The sequence below is a fragment of the Diprion similis genome, chromosome 13, assembly GCF_021155765.1.
Source record: "Diprion similis isolate iyDipSimi1 chromosome 13, iyDipSimi1.1, whole genome shotgun sequence".
Taxonomy (NCBI): Eukaryota; Metazoa; Arthropoda; class Insecta; order Hymenoptera; family Diprionidae; genus Diprion; species Diprion similis.
Window position 1 is genome coordinate 1,619,410 of NC_060117.1, and position 14,773 is coordinate 1,634,182.

The 14,773-nt window shown below is 42.1% G+C and overlaps 4 protein-coding genes across 6 annotated transcripts in view; 2 read left to right on the top strand and 2 right to left on the bottom strand.

Moving 5' to 3' along the window:
- LOC124414106 (balbiani ring protein 3-like) overlaps positions 1-14,773 on the top strand; it is a 32,127-nt gene that overhangs the window by 12,734 nt on the left and 4,620 nt on the right. For 2 of the 3 annotated variants that reach the window (XM_046895026.1, XM_046895024.1), the window contains exon 9: positions 97-995. In XM_046895026.1, the coding sequence (XP_046750982.1) occupies positions 97-270 (174 nt within the window). In that variant the 3' untranslated portion in view covers positions 271-995. Of the gene's footprint in view, positions 1-96; positions 996-14,773 lie in introns of those variants that run through there. The other variant, XR_006929922.1, reaches the window with a different exon arrangement.
- On the top strand, positions 1,163-5,022 carry LOC124414114. The gene is made up of 9 exons (XM_046895036.1): positions 1,163-1,327; positions 1,471-1,521; positions 1,601-1,845; positions 2,341-2,606; positions 2,683-2,920; positions 3,251-3,619; positions 3,901-3,971; positions 4,044-4,237; positions 4,428-5,022. Exons 2-9 carry the CDS (start codon positions 1,473-1,475, stop codon positions 4,598-4,600), a joined length of 1,605 nt encoding a protein of 534 aa, XP_046750992.1. The 5' UTR covers positions 1,163-1,327; positions 1,471-1,472; the 3' UTR covers positions 4,601-5,022.
- Positions 5,892-14,618, bottom strand: LOC124414112 (N-acylneuraminate-9-phosphatase). Its single transcript, XM_046895033.1, has 3 exons — positions 14,301-14,618; positions 7,422-7,905; positions 5,892-7,224 (listed from the first exon to the last, which is right to left on the bottom strand). Exons 1-3 carry the CDS (start codon positions 14,448-14,450, stop codon positions 7,037-7,039), a joined length of 822 nt encoding a protein of 273 aa, XP_046750989.1. The 5' UTR covers positions 14,451-14,618; the 3' UTR covers positions 5,892-7,036.
- On the bottom strand, positions 9,155-13,125 carry LOC124414108 (neurochondrin homolog). Its single transcript, XM_046895028.1, has one exon. It carries the CDS (start codon positions 12,374-12,376, stop codon positions 10,148-10,150), a length of 2,229 nt encoding a protein of 742 aa, XP_046750984.1. The 5' UTR covers positions 12,377-13,125; the 3' UTR covers positions 9,155-10,147.

Below are 14,773 nucleotides of genomic sequence, written 5' to 3' on the forward strand. Positions count from 1 at the left end.
GCGAAGTTAAAGAGTGGCATTAAGTTGCGGGGAGTCGACTGTAGTTCTCTTCTCGTTTTTCGGTTTCTTCATTTGCTTCGTCAAAACGTGTTGCAGATGAACGTGAAAGACCCGTCAAAGACGCTGCCTCTGGATCAGCGATTTTTGGCCCACAGCCATCAGCCGGTTTACGTTATTTCCGGGTTGGAAAAGGATGAGAAGGAGAAGGAAGCCGCACTGAGTCAACTTCACGAGGGTGTCAAGCTCTCGGAAACTGCTGCGCCCGCGTGAGCCGTCGATCATCTCTGAGCTTTGATGCAGAAGCTGGAAAAGTTCGATCATGGATTATATTATTTATTCGGCGTAAAATTCTCGACAAAATCGTTCATATACTGTCGAGCTGAGACGAGAATTCGCTTCTACATATACAATTCGCGCAAATCAAATCATCATGTATCGATAATTATAGATATTATACTCTCTTCAGGATCGCGCATTGCGTAAACTCATGGTTATTGAAATGAATAGAAGAAAATTAGTTCTATTCTGTGAGGCTAGGAATAGATTTTTTTTTCTCTTAGTGGATAAGAAAAGGTGTAAATATTAGACTGCACTGTATTATCGCTAAACGTAATTTAAAATTTCTTCGCCGTTCGTTGTTACGTGCCTAAGACAGATCAGTTGGATTTAAGAGGACAAGGTTTCGGTTTTTCCGTTCTGAAACCCTGCTGATATGCAATATCGGTCAGACAATATTATTATGTAACATTCCAGTAGCAGGATTATTATATACACAAAAACGATCAACGAACTTGAAGAAATACACAAGATCCTTACGTTTTCTATACATATATTCGAACACTGTGCAGTATTGAAACCGGAAACACCAGTGACGACATACCGCACGACGATTTGAAAACGTATGGATCAGATGTCTAGCATAAAGTTGATGTAATTTATTTATTTGACTAACACTTCGATGATGATGTTCTAATAAATTTAGCTTTATTAATTTACACGATGATTGCCTCGCTCTTATTGCCATTCATCTGCATCCAATCCTGTTCCTCCAAAGATCCTCATGTTTAAAAAAAACCGTCATTCCAGGGAATATTGATCGACCGTTAAATCGCGTTGCTTGGCGACAATATTGTACACATAAGCATGTGCGTCGTGTCTTGAAACCTGACGATTTCGCCACCGACGTCATTCAGCGGATACGATAATGCAAATTTGAAGCCACATTCACACCGGCGAATGTCAAAATTCTCACTGCCGAAGGATGGCTGTAATATTCAGCGAAAGATTCGCGGCCAGTTTTGATATGCAGTAAAGAATATCGAGCGAGGTAAGCGTCGCAGTTGAATGAAAGCTACAGGGTCAGTTATTCTGTAACTAAAACCACCGTCGATCGGTGTTCTTCGTTTAAAAAATTCAACCGGCTTGAAAATAAGATTCGTTTTGAAACTGCGACACGTGTTTCTTTTTTAGAAATGACAAGATGTAACCGTTGCAACTATAACAATCGTCTGAAGAGCTCAGGTATGAGATTTGACTTTCGTTACACAAGGTATGATCGACCTCCGATCGACTAATTTGTGTACATCATCTGCTCGCACAGCTTACAACCCCTCGGGGCAGCGGCACGAGGTGCAATTGACGACGTACAACGCGATGACTAATCATCTTCGCAGAGTGCTGCTGGCGAAGAGCGTCGTGGACTGTGGAAAGGTCGACGGGGTCTCGAAGAAAAACCCAAGACGAGGGAGAACGTCAGCAAGGGGACGAGAGGTCCGGACGGCGAAGGAGTCTCTTTCGCAAAACGTCATCGACAGGCTCGCCTACGACACGAAATATCATCCCAATGTGCGTGCGCTTAAGGATCTGAAATTTGAAAATTCGCTTTACTACTAATCAAAGAGACGTCAGGAATTATCTAGGATGAATTTTGTAAATTCTCAGACAGGGTGTCTACTGTCAATGACGTATCCCGGTTATAGATTAATATTTTAAACGAAAATAGACATTCTTTCAGGACTCGGTTCAACCCAAGTTTAATAACAAAACTCACCTTCTTAAATGAAAATTAGATAAAAATTAGACATCAGATGTTTACGTCGTAAGTTGAAATAGTACAATTTTTCCTTGAGTTCAGTTTTGCTTAAACTTAATTTCCCTGACAGCTAGACGCCCTGGACTCACTATTACCGTTTCTTTCGTCTTTTATGATGCATATCATTACATATCGCTAAACATTCAGCTTTCAACTGACCGAAAAAACGATTATTTCTTACCAAAAGATTCCAGGAAGTTTATAGACTTCCAGCATTTGTGGGAAATATCGTATCGTCTTCTCTTCAGGTGGTAGCGAAGATGAGCTGGCGGCACGACACAATTTCCTCCAGATTTTTCTCCAGGGAGAGAAGCGATTGTTCAAATTCGCCCGATGCAAGCGACGATTCCAGTCTCCAGGACCATCGAGTTTCACCGAAACACTCCGAGGAAGATCTTTGCGCAATTTGTGCCGCTCGACTAACGTCACCAACTCCAAAACGATCAGAGGATTCAGGATCAGCGTTCCATGGTGGCGTCAAGGAGTCGAAAATTTGTCGCAATGCAATGCCACGGTAACTTTTCGCTGATCAAATTCGCAGCTAGATGACGAAGAAGTTACGTAGTTGACTAGTCGATTTCTGTCGGCAGCTTGACGTCCTCCTCACAAATATCCTGTCCCGAATCCCAAGAGTTCGAGGTTTGCATTCCCAGAGCAACGTCGAGCGTCACCTTCGAGGGGTTTTCCAGTAGCAGCGAGGTCTCGATGTACATTAATTTCGTCTACGACATGACCAAGGAGATAATGGACATGGGCTTCTACGCGGACGAGGATATCGAGGCGGTGTTCGAGCGGCATTTCGAGAAGAATTTGGGCCGATTGGACAAGGTAGCAGAGTAGCTTTTTCCCTTGTAGCGTTTTCTCTTGGCCATTACCTGCGAAAATATCATCGAGTCATTTAGGCAATCGGTAAATCATGATACGAGTGTAGAATAGAATGGAAACCTAGAATATATGTATTAGGGTGGTCCTTACGTGGGTAACGGACAAATTTCCGTCAAGTTTATAACGTAGTTTATAATATAAGTCACGCCTGCGTACAAGTGGAAGTATGTCCACCACTTTAGGAGACCAAATCTTGTTCTTCATGTAAATTATTTTGTAAATTTACTGATGTGGCAAGACATATTATTATTATTATATTACCATTTCATTCAGGAAAAAATGTTGCAAGAGATTAACTGTCTGAAAAAGGCTCTGAGCGTAAACTGCGAGTCCGAAAATGATGTGGAAGTCGATGCGGTAGTCAGCAGCTGCGAACGATTGCTTTGCTCGGCAACCAGCCTTCCCGGGACTTCCGGTGGCCTGAAGAATTTCAAGGAGAGGGCAAAGCCGTCAGCGAAGCGAGACCCAGTCTCAGGCATGAAGGTCGGATCTTCGCTATCTGTGGAAAATAAATCTGCAGATATTATCGTTACTCAAGAGGACGTGATGAATACTTTGTTGGACATGGATTTGAAACCCGACAAGGCGAAGGAGATCTATAAGACTTTGAAGAACAGGAGTAAGGAGCTAACCTTCGGACAGGTATTGAATCTGAGCAATCCGGAACTAGAATACCGTGATGCAAAAAAATGAAGCCCGGTATCGTTTCTTTGGTGCAAAATATTCTAAACACAATACGCACTGCTGCATGTTTGCACAGCGATATCACAGTTGCGCACTTATAAAACTATTGTAATTAATAAACGAGTTTTTAAGAATCGAATTTGGTTTACGCTCATTATCTAAATGCATGAAACGAGGTATCATATTTTGGGATACCGTGTGATTCCCCGCGGTGATGAAATTATTTTCTGATTACGTAGAGCAGAGATTGGAACAGTGGCAATAATACTCAGCCGAGGGCTTACAGTTTGCTTAGCCAACCGCAGCCAAGGTACAAAATTTTAACGGATATTAATAAACGAATCTTGATATTGGTCAGAATATTTGGTAACAAATTTTTCAGCCTTCCAATTAAGCCAGCATTGCCTAACGCGGAAGCATCTCGAATCTGTAATTCAAAGATACGTGAGAACAGGTTGCTCGATGATCGATGCAGTGCTACTGATGAAGGAGCGGGAATAGAAGCAGCTTGTGCGGTTGACAAAAAAGCTGCCGCTGCCTCGGTCGCTGCAGAGCTTGAAACAAAGGAAAGTACAGGTATTGAATCAAGTTTCAATATCCAAGCGGTTCGTAATGTATCGAACCATCTTTGAACCGTCCGATACGCATTGTATTGAAATAAATCTGTTTTTGACGACTTTGTCATTTAGAGAGTAAAGATTAGCAGTATTTGGGGCATCGTAAAACAACAATACTTGAAAGTATTTACCAAAGAAAATGTTTCTAGATGATAGTCGATTGGGGCCAAAATGCACAAAGCAAAGACTTCTCAACGTCGACTTTGACCTCGCTGATGACTCAAAGGCCATCGAGCTGCCCACGGAAATAGAATCTGAATCTACTCAGGATGCGAAAAGTCGTTTCGATTCTGGCCAACCGTTAATCCTGGAAGATAAATGAATTAGAGAAGAATACTGAGTTCCGGTACATTGCTTTAAGTGAATATCAACCCACCTTTAATCCGGTATTACTAATAGATCAAAGACAGAAATGTCGCGGCAAGATTTGTTCCAGATTATGTTAATTAACATAATCGTTGGAATGAAATTAGTAGATTAACAGAATAGTAGAGCACTAGACCTAATGTCCTTAATCTATGAATTAAAGAGAAATAGATAAATGTAAAAATGAGACATGTACAAGATACTTGGATATTTATTACATCGCAATTGTAGTATTCATTACGAATGATACATTGTAATTCACGTACATACGTATATATTGCAGGCTCACAATGTTACATTACATAATACCTATTACCAAAAATGCCTGCGCTGTATGCGTGTAGCGTGAAACGTAGAGAAACAGAAGCAAAATTATATAAAAACAACCGCAAACAAAAAAAAAAAAAAAAAAAATGTAAATTAACGAAAAGAACGGCCAAAGAAATATTCTTTGCTTGACTTACTAATTATTGGTATCTCGCTTGGTACGTTTTAATGGATATTCAACAGCAATAAAATATATACAGTGAAAAAATATATGTCAACACGCATCATATTATTTTTGTATTCTTTGTGACTGAACGAAGCCAACGGCTGTTGTCACGTAACTGTATCCACGCATGGTATACACGGTGGTATAATCATCTGTTTTACGTATAAGTACGTACATGCCTACATAGTACTTACGATAAGTTTGAAAATAATATTATACAGAGACAGAAGAAACGAATACAGAATATTGTACACAAGATTAGGTGGGTGATATATAAGGTATCGTTCCGAATATAAGTCGATGCTCTTTGTCATTGACAGCAGCCTGCCAAAACCGTCGTCGTTTTGTACGCAGACTCATCTTACATGCTGGTAACTAATAGAAATACCCTAAAATACTGTCTTAGAACTGAGGATCGTCTTATACTGGGAAAAATACGGTATATAATTTTTTTTTTTTTTTTTTTTTTTCAAATAGTATTAATCTAACGTACACATTTTACCTACAAGTGTTGTATGTGAATATATGTATGTGTATTATTCTAAAATAAACCGTTAAAAAAATAGAATATAAATATATATACGATTTTTTTTTTTATTAATATTTTTTTTCTTTTCTTTTTTCTTCTTTTTTGAAAATATCTATATACATATTATATTCTCTTTCTTTCTTTACGCTTCTTAACAAAATTTGCCGCATTTTCTCGTTTTGATCTTCTTCTTCTTCTTCTTCTTCTTCTCTCTCTCTACTTTGCCTCAATCTTTACGGCAATATTAAGCGACGCACGTATTAAGCGTGCTCCTGTCTTTGTACATACATGTATTAATATATCTAAATTATCTACGATTTATCTTCAAGTGAATTGTTTTTCTGGAGTTAAATAGGAGTCGATATGGTTCGTTCGATTTTCTATAATTACCATTACCGACTAACAATGACAATAACAATAGTAATAATATTTCAACGACGTTTGTAATTTACGTACGAATATCCATCCATTTACTCTACGCTGCAACTGGGTCGGTTGATCACGTCATAAGGGGGCGAAGCGGAAATGAATAGAAAATACCGGGAAGTGGTAAGAAAATAAAAATAAAATAAGTATCGAATGACGAGGGAAAGAAAGAGAAAAAAGAAAGTACGACCAGCCTACTCTACAACCTAAGACAATTGAATCATTCTGAGACTTACGTTGCTGGAGAAAACGTATCGCAAAGTGTTAGTTTTATAAATGAATTAATCGACGATGAATCAAGTACCTATGTTATACGTATATTATAAGAAATTTATAATTAATAACAGTCTAGTATTGCAGTCTACCAAATCGTTCGTTGGTTCTGGCTCTGGTTAGAAAAGATCCCGATCTCCGAGTTGACTAACGTCTATTGTAAGAATCGAACTTGCGCAAGCCAAGACCTTGAAACAACACTACGAACGTGTTCAAGGATTTGAAAACAGATTTTTTACAACTCTTCGAAGAACACTTTGTACATTCTATAGCGATGCATTTAAATACCTAATCATCTGCTTTAGTGGAAAAAGAGAAAGAAAAACAAGGTAGTAATAATAAAAAAAAACTAGAATAAGTTCTACAATAAGATATCGATGTTTCAAAGTATCGTCGAAACATCATTTCTTCGATATTTCATTTACTTTTCCCCTTCACCCTTTAAGATAGCTAGTCCAAATTACTGCTTCCGCGGGTGAGAATAGTAATGATAATATGAATAAAAGTATCTACGAACGGTTAAATTCGTAAAGTGACAAGACGAAGTGCCAGACGTTTTTAGGAGGGGTTCTCTATGCGAAATTAGCTAAATTAAGTCTCGTAACTTTATAATATATCTCTACTGAGAATTGAGACATGACACGTGTCTCGAAGAACGATCTATCCTCCCATCAGCTGCCGTCCGAAGCATTCGACGACGAATCTTCCAGCTCCGGTGCTCCTGGCCCACGATTCAGGACACTGGAGACATCGGTGGCGTGTTTTATAGTCACGTCCGGCTTCGGATCCCCAGCGCAAAGTCGCGGCTTGTCTGTCGTCGGTATCCACACCGTTCCTCCAAGCCCAGCTTCGATGCCCCCTGTTCAATTCGTCAAACGTTACACATCGAACTTTGGTCGTGTAGAATCTTATGAGTAATTACGCAATCTAATCGACCGTGGAACGGTTCAAGGATCGACTGACTTTAATCTCAAGTTCACACGACGAGAGCGATTGTTGGTCAGGGTCACTGATTTGACATTGATAAAGAGAAACGTGCACAGATCGTTGGATTACCTTGAATGTCGGTCTCCAGCTTATCGCCGACCATAATACACTCGACCGGTGTGACTTTCAGGCATTGGCAGGCCTCCTCGAATATCCTCGGGTCAGGTTTTTCCCATGGAAGATCTCCGGAGACTAGAATGAGGTCGAAGTACTGGTTCAACGAGAGCTTACGGATTTTTTCCCACTGTGCGTTGGACGGTCCGTTTGTGATTAAAGCGATGAGGTATTTCTTCCTGAGCTGAAGCAGCATGGAGATTGTGTCGCCGGCGAGCGCGAGGTAGTGGTATCTCAGCTCCAGCCATCTTTCGTAGACAGCTTTGGTCAGGTACGAGTAACTTTCGCCCAGCGCTTTGCTCCACAGCGATATCCTCCAGACGTCTAAACTATACTTTGGATTGTCCGGGCATTTTCTAAACTGCTTCAAATAACTGGTCGTTATTTTGCTCGACAATTCTTGCGGCACTCCGTACTCCTGAGTCAATTCCTCAGACAGCTAAAGTGCGATTGGATGCAAAAAAAAAACAAAAAACAAACAAACACATGGATTACAAATTTTGAATACCTCGACACGTGATGTTTAGTTACAGTTGATGGTAAATATTAAAACTTAGCAATACAGATGAATTGTAAAAGAAATAGTCAAGTATGCAAGAGTTTTACGCCGCATTCAATAAATCATCCTCTCTCTCTCTCTCTCTCTCTCTCTCTCTAAGACGTTGACGTTCTTAGTTTAGAAACAAGCAAAATATGTCATTCCTTTTTCTAGGCCAATGTTATTGATAAATTACTATTTCTAAAATTTATAAACAACTCATCCGCTTGCCCGATTCACGATCTTTCTACGAGTTAGTTTATGTAACTGAGTGTCGTAATCACACTGATAGAATAAAAACAAATATAAGCAATCGGATGAGGCGCCTTAATAGTTTTTTTTTTTTAATCAATTTGCTCGAAAGCTGGTTTGCACCTTCCGACAAGGATTAACTTATTGTATACGGCGTAAATGTAAAAAGGCAAGGGCGAGGAAGGACGAATGTGATCAGGGATAAAGGCTGTTCAGTAGGACACTATATCATATTAATGATTACCTATAAAATGCATTGATTCATTCAAATCTTTGAGGCGATTATTGGACACTCGAAGTGGCCCCCACGATCACTGCTGTAATCACAACAAAATCAGTTGTGCCAACGACGGACTTATCAAGTACACCACTAGCAGACCTGATTGCGAAGTGGAAAAACGATTGTTTGCAATCAAAGAAACCGCAGCACCCGTCAAACGATTTATACGAATGGAATAAGCGGCTCTTTTTTCACCCACTTGCGCGGTGTCTCTGGGTTTTTCCCCGCTTCGTTGATCGTACGCAATTCATTTTCCCACTTCTGACACACATTTGGTAATAATAAAAAATCATAAAAATGAGTCTTACTCTAAATCACTTGAAATTCCTTATCGTTAACGGATGTATCGAGCTTACGCTAATCGATTAAGATTACCATAAAATGAGTGCGGGATTTCGAAAGAAAACAAGAAATGATTTTTTTTTCTTCAAATTATATCGTGTAATGTGTAATTTGGACAAGGAAAAAGATGAGAAAAAAAAACATCATCTCCCTGCGTCAGGTTTTACAAATATTGTGTTAAAACTGTTATATTAAACCGACTACCGTGTTACTTTCAGTATACAAATGCTAATCCGTACAGAGCATTAGTAGTAATAATAAATTACGTCGTATTTATATTATAGATAGTGTATATGTTTATTGAAATTTTGTAGATACAAAAATAAAAATAACACAGCCGTTAAAATCGGCACATCAGTCTCTCACACGCGACAATTTATAGTATAACATAGCATCGTATAGAATTGAGTTTAATTAAGTATACACAAGTGTAGTACATACTAATTAAACGTAATTCGAATGTTGAACAACTAGGAGAAAAAGTACAAAAGATAGAAAAGTAGGGGAAAAAAAAGCAACTGCATAGAATAACGAAGTTGTATAGGAAATTTTTGCATTGGAAAGGTATCCGCAAAAATTTTCGTCAACGGGATAAAATATCGAAGGAGCATCGAATATTGAAAATCTGTCCTGAAATTGCTAGTATACATTTTTTTTTTACTCTTTCTTTGTTCTATTGCCTAGTAACAGATGTACGGCATAACACACACACACACACACACACTCAAGTCGAGTCTGCGCTAAAAACAGGGAGTACAAATCATGTGAGTGTCGTATCCGCAGCTGTTGCCTCCAGCCAAGATGAAACCGATAATCTAATTATACCACAGAATCTAAGCGTTGGAAAGACATACGACCAAGGAGGTCCTTAGCGAAAGTGATATCTCAACTGCGCTCGGCGTTGTCGTCGATCTATTTTTACTCTCAACACGGACTAAATATATTCATTAGAATAGTGCATAGTTTGTTTGACACGTGCGACTTAGCCAAGTGCAGCGGAAAGTCAAACTTGATTAGGAAAACGACGGTGCTAACGGTATGATTAACAGCTTTGGCTATGAGGCGTGATATTTTTGGCTCATTCTCCGAGATACATTTGAATTCAAATTTGGAAGGATAATACATTTGGTTGGACAGTATCCGCGATATCTAAGCTATAAATACGGTGAAAAAAAATTCAAAGAAATGTCCTTGATACATCGGTTTCCTCTTTGCGATACACCTGAATGCGGGTGTGGCCGCGGACTTGGGTAAATAGAAACGCAATTTCTAATCTCCGAAAAGATGTTTTCCAAGTTCCATCATACGATGCGATCTGCAGACTGTCAAGGCGCCGCATTTCTTCAGTACAGCGGCGACGCTTTCATCGGCCGTTACCAAGTGGCAGAGAAGATCTTCGTAAGCGGATTTAACGTTGGGTGGCAGGCCTCCGACCTTTACTTTTTTCAAAGTTTCAATGATTCCCTCGGCCCAGCCAGATTCAATGGCAAATTCCGACAGCCAGGGAACGAGTTGAAGAACGCCGGCCATTGTCTGCATGCCGAGGAACCACAGTTCCATTATTTCCATCCAATGTTCCTTGTAAGATATCGCTACGACTAATTCGGTCGGATCGTTACTCTCGTCGACGATGTAGGCGTCCCAGAGGAACCTGATGGTCGCCTGAATATAGCGACATATGGAAAAGTCGTTTTTCTTGACGCGCTTGGCCTGCTGTTTCAGCAGAAGAAGTCCGAGTATGGCGAGATGTCCGTGCAGCACCAGGTTTTCGGGGATCTGCTTGAGCTCCGGCAGGTTGTTGAATATGAACTTCAGCAGCGATACAAACGTCGGCGATTCCTCCACCATCTTCGCCTCCAGCACAGTTATATTCATCAGAACATTGCAGACGGAGACCATCGCGGCTCTAGAGTCCTTCATTTCGCTGAGTAGCGCAGGGTCGAGTTCCTTCTCCGGTTCTTTGAGCGCTTTCAGACGTTCTGACCTCGGGACAGGCGGCTTCTTGTAATAGACAATGGTCCAGTGGTAGGACAAACATTCAAAAAGCACTTCCTCCTGTTTGTGCTTGAGCAAAATTTTCCGCGCCTCCTCCTCTACGGCCAGATAACAAAGCGCCGGCAGCAGTAGCCTCAGCACATCGACCTGGCTGAGGGGATCGTGGACCACAGGTTCGCCGGAGGAGTTTCCTTCCTCAGGCTTAGCCGCAGCCTTGGATTTTTCCGACATTTTCCGATTTCGATGAGCGTAGAACGTGTCGTTTGCCACTGTCAGGACGTACGGCAAGACCGAATAGACTTGGGGTCGCATCGCCGACGTCTCCTGAGCCAACCAGGCGGCGAGAACGCGAACCATGGCACAGACAAAGAGGCGCTCCTTTACATCGGTGAGCTCTTTCATCTTTGAGACGGCGGTGAGGAGGCCGATTACCGCGGCAAATGCGCCCTTCAGCGCCGTGTACAAAGACTGTTTCTCTTTCTGCTCTAGGTCTAACTGGTCGCTGGTTATGTAGGCGAGCGATATCTCCAGTATAGTGAAACACGACGTGATTAAATCTGCATTGGCGACAACAGCTTTCAGCTGTTTACCCTCCAGTTGCATCCTGACCTCGATCGACGAGAGCTGGACTAGTAAAAGGAAGAATACTTTGGGTTTCTCCTCGTCCGAAAGTGCCCAATCGACGCCGAGTAGCTCAAGCATTACAGCGGAGAGTTTGAGTGCCGGGTCTCTCTGATTCTTGCCGATTCTTGAGCCAAGGATATCGTTCAGCGCCTTGTGGATGCTGCCGGGCCACGACTCCTCCTTGGACGTCTCCTCAATGGCATTTTGCCTGCATGACGAAAGCAGCGCCTGGAGTATGGTGCAGACTTCAAATTTGCGCTCCGTGTGATCCGTCTCAAAGTCCAGCGCAATTTTGTTTATTATGGCGTGAAACGGCTTTGTGTCCACCGCGTCCCAGGCGTCCGGTCCAAATGTTGTGACCAGGGTTACCAGGATATTCAGCGCTTCGTCCGTCTGGAAGCTCTTCTCCGCGTAGATTTCGCACATCTTTGGTATCGCCTTCTGCTGCAGCAGCGCCTTCTGACCCGGCGGATATTGAGCGATGCTTTGTAGACAAGCGTAAGCTTCGCTCACGATGATCAACGTATCGTCGGGAGCGTCGTCGTCAGCCTTGGAGACGATTTCCAACAACGCTGGAACGTGTCCCACCATGTCAGGATGCGCGGCAAGTTCCTCGTCGCCGCAGAAAGCGGACAGAATGGATAGCGCGACTGACTTGTAGACCTGGGGCGGACAGTCCACGGGAACATCGTCGCTGGACAAAAGCTTGCGCATAAACTTTGCCCCGATCGCTTCGAACAATAGCTTCTTTGCCGCCGGAGTGCAGTCCTTTCCGTCGACCAGTTTAGTCACCATAAATAGCGCGGCAAACTTCTCCGAGTCGTTGCTAACCATCTTCAAGATGGCCACGCACTTCTTAACGCTCTCTGGTATGCTCATCTTGTGTCGATCAAACTTCTTGGCACTTGGTTTAAAGCGTTATCTACTCGTAACGCAGGGCGATGCCCATGGGTTGGTGAAAACTAAAAGAGAAAGCGATCGCAGTCTCGTTTCCAGGATTCGTCGCTTCGGACTTTGTTTCAGACCCAACGAAAGTTGGTAAGAGAGCGTAAACAGAGCTGAGAAACTTAGTTGGAGAGTGTCACTGATGAGGACGAGGACAGAAGCGCCTTGTCATGCACATTTCACGACACGCGACGAGTTCACACAAGTTTATTGTCCCTCGCACAGCACTTGCGGACTCCCAGAAGAGGGGATATAGATACAAAAGGATGCTTTGATAACCTTGAATTTTGCAGCCGCAATGACGACCCGGCGAGCTTCAGGTCCAGCGGGCAAATCGAATGCCCGAAAGACGACTAGATTTTTTCAAGACGAGAGAGTAGTAACAGAGGAGAAACTGAGAGTTACAGCGAATGGGAGGAGGAAAGTCGCTATAAATAAGCCGAATAGAAACGGCTATATCGGGATATTCCGTATCGCGTTACCAGAAGGTTATTTTTAACCAAGACGCGAGTATCGTTCAACGATTCGCACCGCGTGCTCTACGCGCCGAATGAAGCGCAGAGATTTTGACGGTAGCATTGATGAAATCACACTCACAATCGGTGTGCTTTATTTTTATTATTACTGTTTTATTCAGGGCCTCTATTTTAGACTTTTCCAACACGCGTGAAACTCTCGAGTTGATTCTTCCCAGCCATCGAGTCGTCATCGCGTCGTCTGCTTTTAATTGGGGGGGGATGATTATGTTGGTAGCAGTGACTGAGTCTTACCCATCAGCTGTTATGACCGAAACCAATGAAACCAATGCTCGAAATGAGCGTAAAAAAAATTGAATGATACTCTGCCATTATTTAATATTAAATTCTTGTAAAACATGAAAACAATATATAAAATGTTCGTTCCTCAGTCGAATAGAGCGAATCTAGAAGACATATAATCGTTGTTAAAATAATGTCGTTGATAGCTTGACATTATTATTTACACAATGATCACGTGTGTAATTTCTCAGAAGGAATAATACTTGCAATGATAAGTCTTGAATGACGAATGAATCTTTCAAATCCGAAGTATTACGCATCGGTTCTATAAATAAGATTAAACATCAAACAGACAAGTATAAATTACTGGAGGATAACGTACGATACGTAAAAAGCATTCTAAACTCAAGTGTTATAAGAATGAAGCTTTCATTGTTAGGTTAAATTAAAGTTATGAATCTGGGCAATGGATTTAACGATATCAGACATAGACAGTTCAGTAAACATTGATGTTAGAAAATCCAGTAATAAATTCTTTCTCTATAACGAGCATTTAAACATCAGCTGACGTAAATCAATGCGAATATTCGACAGTACGTAACGGGAAGTATGAACACTGCTGCCAACGTAATTGTACATACATGCAAAAATTTTCGATGTCGAGTTCAACTCGCAACATCCGCGTCACGACGACGCTGTGACCTCACGTGCCCTTCGAAAGTAGTTCTCACAGCGTGAAACTGTGAAACATACGTTGGCGGTATTTTTCCAGGGATATAGCTGGCCTCGCTCGATGCGTCGTACGTTCGTTCGTTCGTTCGCAACGCGCACAGCCATGCACTAGTCGAAGGCGAGCGAGAGAATGAGAAGCAGACGGGTCTATTATATACGGACTATTTTCTTCGATCCGTAATTTTTTTTTTTTTTTCTTTTTGTGGACCCGTCTCCCTCTCATTTTGATTTTCGTTCGCCGCGGCGACGAGAGACACGGATACACGCGTCGACGCACGCACTGCAGGTAGTGATGAATCGGTGAAAATAAACTAAATCAAGGATAACGCGTGCCCGACGTCTTGGCGGGTTTATTTCTCAGCACGTACCTTTCTACAGGCTAAACTATCCCCCTTTCTAGTCTCGATCAACGTGTTGTCCAGGTCGAATAGAACTGTGGTTATAGCCGCCACTGCTGTCGTCGTCGACGTCGTCATCGTCGTCGTCGTCGTAGAATTTTCCCTTCCAAAGGCTGCCATCCTGTCTGTGTATCGCTAAGTACCTTCCGTTAGCTCGTACTGATTCCGCGCTGTTTGGCTCTGCTTTGACTTCTCTGGTGCTCGGCAGTCTCTTATGAGACAACATGAGCTTGTATTAATGAAATAACGACCTGCTGCTTCGTCATTCGGCCACCCGACCAGTGGCAGGTACTGTAGAAAAGGCAGTGGAGGGGGGCAGCAGTGGTGGTTTTTCCTCGCCTGACGTCACGGCTCTTCGCGTAATTTTTTTAGTCGATAAGTGCGGCGCTCTGACTTACCGGTCAAGTCGCTCCTCGGTCGGTAATAATGTTTCCTGACTCGTG

Coding starts and splice junctions, on each gene's coding strand:
- LOC124414114 (XM_046895036.1), top strand. CDS start 1,473: ATGACAAGATGTAACCGTTGCAACTATAACAATCGTCTGAAGAGCTCA. Junction 3,972..4,043: donor CTTAGCCAACCGCAGCCAAG/GTACAAAATTTT, acceptor CAAATTTTTCAG/CCTTCCAATTAAGCCAGCAT. Junction 4,238..4,427: donor TGAAACAAAGGAAAGTACAG/GTATTGAATCAA, acceptor AAATGTTTCTAG/ATGATAGTCGATTGGGGCCA.
- LOC124414108 (XM_046895028.1), bottom strand. CDS start 12,376: ATGAGCATACCAGAGAGCGTTAAGAAGTGCGTGGCCATCTTGAAGATG.
- LOC124414112 (XM_046895033.1), bottom strand. CDS start 14,450: ATGGCAGCCTTTGGAAGGGAAAATTCTACGACGACGACGACGATGACG. Junction 7,906..14,300: donor ATAGTTTAGCCTGTAGAAAG/GTACGTGCTGAG, acceptor ATCGCACTTTAG/CTGTCTGAGGAATTGACTCA. Junction 7,225..7,421: donor GCTGGAGACCGACATTCAAG/GTAATCCAACGA, acceptor CGAATTGAACAG/GGGGCATCGAAGCTGGGCTT.